This window comes from Dipodomys ordii, unplaced genomic scaffold (assembly GCF_000151885.1).
Source record: "Dipodomys ordii isolate 6190 unplaced genomic scaffold, Dord_2.0 Scaffold38, whole genome shotgun sequence".
Taxonomy (NCBI): domain Eukaryota; kingdom Metazoa; phylum Chordata; class Mammalia; order Rodentia; family Heteromyidae; genus Dipodomys; species Dipodomys ordii.
Window position 1 is genome coordinate 10,719,053 of NW_012267254.1, and position 6,227 is coordinate 10,725,279.

A 6,227-nucleotide genomic window follows, 5' to 3' on the forward strand; every position below is an offset into this window, starting at 1 on the left:
GTCCAGTCGTGGGGCCTGAACTCTGGGCCTGGGCGCTGTCCCTCAGCTCTTCAGCTCAAGGCTAGCGCTCTACCATTTGAGCCACAGCGCCACTTCCGGCTTTTTTCTTATGTGGTGCTGAGGAATCAAACCCAGGGCCTCAGGCATGCAAGGCCAGTGCTCTACCACTGAGCCACCTTCCCAGCCCTAAAGAAGTGATTTTAATAAAAGCTCATAATTAGCATCAAAAGTGCTAGAGTCAGGTGCTGGTGGCTCACACCTGTATGCTAGCTACTCAGGAGGCTGAGATCTGAGGAGAGTGTTTCAAAGTCATCCCAGGTAGGAAATTCTGAGAGACTCTTATTTCCAATTAATCACAGAAAAACCAGAAAGTTGTGCTGTGGCTCAAAGTGGTAGAGTGCTAGACTCCAGCAAAAGAAGCCCAGGGACAGCACCCAGGCCCAGAGTTCAAGCCCCAGGACTGGCTAAAAAAATGCTTTAGTAATATTTCACAATGCTCTAAAATATGTACCTCCTGTTCCACTACCCCATGGATGCTTAATATCTGTACCTGATAAAGAGAAATGAAAGCATAAGTCCACATAAAACATATACTTGATTGTTTCTAGGAGCATATTTTATAGTAAACCAGAGCTGAAAATACTAAATATCTATCAACTATCTATCTCTATCTATCTATCTATCTATCTATCTATCTATCTATCTATCTATCTATCTATCTATCTATCTCTATGTATAACAATAGTAAACCAGAGCTGAAAATACTAAATATCTATCAACTATCTATCTCAATCTATCTATTTATCTATCTCTATGTATAACAATAATCATAATGTATTATAGCCAAACAAAAGTTAGAGCTTGAAGGCATTTAGCAGAGTGACTGATGCCAGAGATAAAAGGCTGCCTATCATATCACTTCATGTAGATAAAAAAGAAAAGGTAACGTTTGCAGAAACAAAATATCTATCTAGTGCTTAAAGGATAAGAAGAATTGTATAATCAGTGGTAAAAACGAAAGAGTCCTGTGATAGTTCATGAGAGAAAAATATTCTTAACATTCACTTTATCATGAGAATTTATATCCAAATTTGGCAAAACCACAAAAATGAGTAGATTAAAAAACAGATGGAGTATATATTATATGAAAGTTATCTTATGTACTGCTAATAAAAGGAAAATGGCCAGACACTGGAGGCTGACAGTTGTAATCCTAGCTACTTTCAAGGCTAAGATCTGGAGATCATGATTCAAAGCCATGGCAGGAAAGTCCATGGGATTCTTATCTCCAATTAACCACCAAAAAGCCAGACGTGGAGCTATGACTCTAGTGGGAATGCACTAGTCTTGAGTTCAAGCCTAAGAATTGGCAAAGAAAGAAAGAAGGAAAAAGGAAGGAAGGAAGGGAGGAAGGAAGGCAGGCAGGCAGGCAGGAAGGCAGGAAGGAAGGAAAGAAAGAAAGAAAATAAAAAGGAAAAGAACTTTAAATGGAAACAAAAGGACTGTTCTAGGTGTATTAGGTATATCCATTAGTTCATACTTCTAGTGAACAGAAGTGTATTTTTTACTTCTCACAGATAGCAGCTCAACAAGAAAAGACAGCAGTTCTCTGGGATAAGTCCCAGGCCACTGTTTAGGTTCGAAGAGTACTCAGTGTTATGGTAGGTAGGTAACAAAGCTGTTACCACATACCACTCCTCCATCACCTATGTATTTACATATCTGTACTCAGGTTGAGATAGTTAATTCTCTATGTACCTCAGAGATACAGTTGAATTTTTATTTCTCATAACTCCTTTCTCAGTTGTGGCATTATGGTTATTTTTAATTCCCCAAGTAGAGAAGTATTCCCTTTTCCTGATCACATATATTATATAGGGGCAGGGGAGAGGAAAAGAGAGAATATATACATTGGATATATATTCAGTGTATACACACACATACATAGACATTCAGTATATATTGTGTGTATATGTATATATATATATATATATATATATTCACTGAATCTATGTGTAAAACAAATCATTTAATGTAACACAGTAGACTGAATTTGCTGTGAAATTCAGCCTGTTTGGGGTTTTCAGGCAACTTAAAATTGTAGTAGGCATAGTTTGTCTTCCTCTGCTTTCCTTCTCACCACAGAGTGAGTTTTGATGGCTCACAAGCCCCACCCCCTCTGAGTATCATTGAGGGCAACTATTGCCATGGCTACATTGTTACATACCTGGCAACTATCTCTGTGTACACACCCTTGATTCAATTGGCTCTGGGCCACCAGAAAGGAGACACATTTCCAGGGAAGCTAGAGGCACTCTGTCAAAATGGAGAGTGCCTGTTAGCTTCACCTGGGTGACAAACAGAGAACTTTGAACTCGCTGTCTCTTAACCTACAAGAAGTACCCAGACTCCCAGGTATTGAACCTGGTATTCTTTCTTCATCTTGGTGAATTGCAGATCATGGGCATCTATGTCTGATTCCCATATGTTGGATGTTCCCGCTGTAATATTCGATAATGGCTCAGGACTGTGCAAAGCTGGCTTTTCTGGGGATGTTGTTCCTCGTTCTGTCATAGATTCCGTTGTGGGCTCCCCTAAATTAAAAGTACCTTTGGCGCAACTAGCAAAAATCAAGCAGAAGATCTTCTTCGTAGGCGAAGAAGCCCAGAAGCGATATAACAGCTTGTGTCTACAGTATCCCATTGAGCGTGGAGTGGTAAAGAGATGGGACGACATGGAAAAGCTTTGGGACCATCTTTTCAAACGAGAGCTTGAAGTCAAACCTAACAGACAACCAGTACTGTTAACTGAGCACGCCTTGAACCCAAAGAAGATTCGGGAGAAAACTGCTGAAATCATGTTTGAGAAATACAATGTTCCTGCCATGTACCTCTTCAACCATGCGGTGGGGGCACTTTATGCTTCTGCCAGTGTCACAGGCCTGGTGGTGGAGAGTGGAGATGGGGTCACCTGCACCGTCCCTATCTATGAGGGTTACCCCATGCCTCATGCTGTAGCCAAGCTCTCTTTGGCAGGGAAAGATATAACGACACGCCTCATCCAACTCCTTTTTCTGAAACGCTATATGTTTTCGTCTATATTCAACAAGGCCTATATTGATGAGATGAAAGAGAAGATGTGCTTCGTTGCCATGGAGGCTGAAGAAGCCAACAGTCAGCCGGCAGTTGAAAGATACTACAGATTGCCAGACGGGCATGTCGTCCTCATGGATAATCATCTGTGCCACTTGCCTGAAGCAGTTTTTACACCTGAACTGCTAGGCATTCAGGAGCCAGGAATCACCAAAATGGTGTGTAGCAGCATTGAGAAGTGTGATGTAGACATCCAAAACAACCTCTTTGCTGACATTGTGCTGTCAGGAGGCAACACACTATTCCCTGGCCTCGGCGAAAGGCTCATGAACGAACTGAAATCGACGACTTCCCCACAACAAACCATCAGAATCACCGCTTCACCTGACAGAAGTTTCTCTACGTGGATTGGTGCATCGGTCATAACATGTATGAGCATGTTCAAGCAGAGATGGGTCACCACTTCGGAGTTCAAGGAGTTTGGAAAGTCTGTCATTGACAGAAAATGTTTCTAAAACGGTACTGAACCAAGGGTGGCCACTCAAGATGGCAGATGACAGGAAGTATGGGGGAAATAAAGGTTGCTCCTTGGACTTCAGTACAATATTCAATAAAAGTATTTTCTATTTCCACTTTCCATTCCTCCTTTGTAGCTCTAATTTCTGATCTATGTCAGAATCTTTAAGTGATTCTAATCTACCCTTCCTGTTCCATGAACTTTTTAAACTTTTTCTATGGAGGAAATCTGGGTTTGCATGTTGACATATCTACTAGGTTTGTAATATGAGATGCCTGACCCTCAGGCCTAGAAGCCTGATGCAGTTTGAGTCCCTAGACACTTTGTTTTAAATAATTGTCCTTATCGGTTCTAATAGACATCTTATAAAGTGATGGAATTACTGAGAAAAGTGTTGGAAAGGGCATGGAATGAAGTAGAAGGAATGCTATCCTCTTTTCAGGACTCAAACCACTTCTTTGTGTTGGTCTTTCATACAATAAAGTTCTTTATATGAAATGAGTCAGTATAATAGATGCAAAGGAATGTTGAGCAGAGAAATTTTCATTTAAGGCTCTAAGATCAAGGAAATGTACTCCAAATTGAAGGATTTATAATCAACAATTCAAATTGCTTATTGTATTTTTCCATTTGTTTACTTCAAGAATACCCATAGCATCTTCCTGACAGAAGCAAAATAGTGGAAAGTGTTAATGATTTTCAATAAGTAATTACTAAGTGACTTATGCATAAAAATGCCTTAATTTATTACTTTCCCACAGAAAAAAAAGAAAAATGCAAAGAAGTCTTTGTCATTTAAAAACAAAACATCGACTGACATACATTTATCTATGCTTAGCTTGATTGATAGATATTATCATAAGACTAATCATTTGGAGAAAATTACCCAAGGTTAACAATCATAAAAATATTGATTATATAAATGAAAATTGGACAATTAAAATATTGCATCATGACTGGCAAGCTGAAGGTTCCCAGTAAAATGAGAGAGACAACAAAAAAAGATCAGTGGTTGGCCTAAAGGACATTTTAGAATATAGGCCATCTCCTCTGCTGACGGGAAGCTCAGATTGCAGGAGCTGCTAGAGTGAGCTGTCTACATTAGGTTCTTGTAAGTAGCCTGAAACCAGGCAGAAATAAAAATCTGAGCCACACTTTTGGGGCTTAGAAAACAAGTAACAATCATGAAATACCCTTGAGAAGTGGCTATGGAGAGGGAGGGACTTAGATGTTGGCAAGCTGAGAATTCAAAGCAAAAATAGATGCTCAAGCAATGAAGGATCAGGGAGCCAGTCACATTGCACAGGCTGGATAAAGCAATTCCCAGTACCTAAGGATCACTATAGACACAGCATCAACTTAGAAGCTATTAAGAGTCCTCAACATTTAGGAAATATCTGCTGACTATATAAATATAATACAAATTTTTTTTCAGTAAATTTCCTGCAATGTAATCAAAAGAAAAGTTTTCTTTTGGTACTGGGCTTTGAACTCAGGGTATTCTGGGTGTTCTATGACTAAAGAATACCACTAGCCTACTGATTCCTTCAGTATTAATGTGTGTCTATGTGTTATGTGTGCATGCACACGCACACACACAGACACCTGTGCATGCACACCAATCCTAGAGCTTGAACCCAGGGTTTAGGCATTTTCCCTTAGCTTTTCCTTTCAAGGCTAGTGCTCTATCATTTGAACCACAGCTCCATTTCTGGCTTTTTGGTAGTTAATTGGCAATAAAAGTCTCACAGACTTTCTTGCCCAGGATGACTTTGAACCATAATCCTCAGATCTCAGTCTCAAGATTACAGGTGTGAACCACTGGAACCTAACTAATATTGCCTTTTAGGTATTGTGTTTGAAATGACTGCATACAATTCCCTATCGAGACTGTAATGATGACTTTTAATCCTTCCTTGTTACCACTGGTGAAAATTTTGGTTGTCACAAGTACACGATGAAAAGATTTTTTTTGTATGTGTTGGTCATGGGGCTTGATCTCTGGGCCTGGTTGCTGTCTCTGAGCTCTTTTGCTTAACGCAAGTGCTCTACCACTTGAGCAAAGTGCCACTTCCGGTTTTCTGGTGGTTAATTGGAGATAAGAGTCTCATGGACTTTCCTGCCTGGGCTGGCTTTGAACTGTGATCCTCAGATCTCAGCCTCCTGAGTAGCTAGGATTACAGGTGTGAGCCACTGGCGCCCAGCTGAACACATTTTTTTTAATGTTTACTAATCATTTCAAAATTTACCACGGTATAAATTGTATTTATATGTTTATATGTTTCTTTCTTTGTTTTTTTGTAGTGGTGGGGATAGAACTCAGGCCTTGCACATGCTAAGCTAATGCTCTATCACTACGCCACCTCCTTACCATGAAATTATGGTTAAACACACTGGCTGAGGAATGAGTGTCGGTGGTATAGTATTTACATAAATGTGCTCAAAGAACTGGATTTGAGTCGCAGCATCCTCACTACACATACTAACAATAAATAAATAATTACTAATTTCTCATTTTCTTTCATTGATAGCTACTATGAAGAAATACCTGGCAATGATATAAATCGATACCGAATCCAACTGAACTTTCACAGCAAGCACAGTAATCCAACATATGG

General features: G+C 39.7%; 1 protein-coding gene across 1 annotated transcript; it reads left to right on the forward strand.

Annotated features, from left to right (window-relative positions):
- The first annotated feature begins 2,470 nt into the window (after positions 1-2,470).
- On the forward strand, positions 2,471-3,607 carry LOC105986994 (actin-related protein T1-like). The gene has a single exon (XM_013018126.1). It carries the CDS (start codon positions 2,471-2,473, stop codon positions 3,605-3,607), a length of 1,137 nt encoding a protein of 378 aa, XP_012873580.1.
- Positions 3,608-6,227: the final 2,620 nt, after the last annotated feature.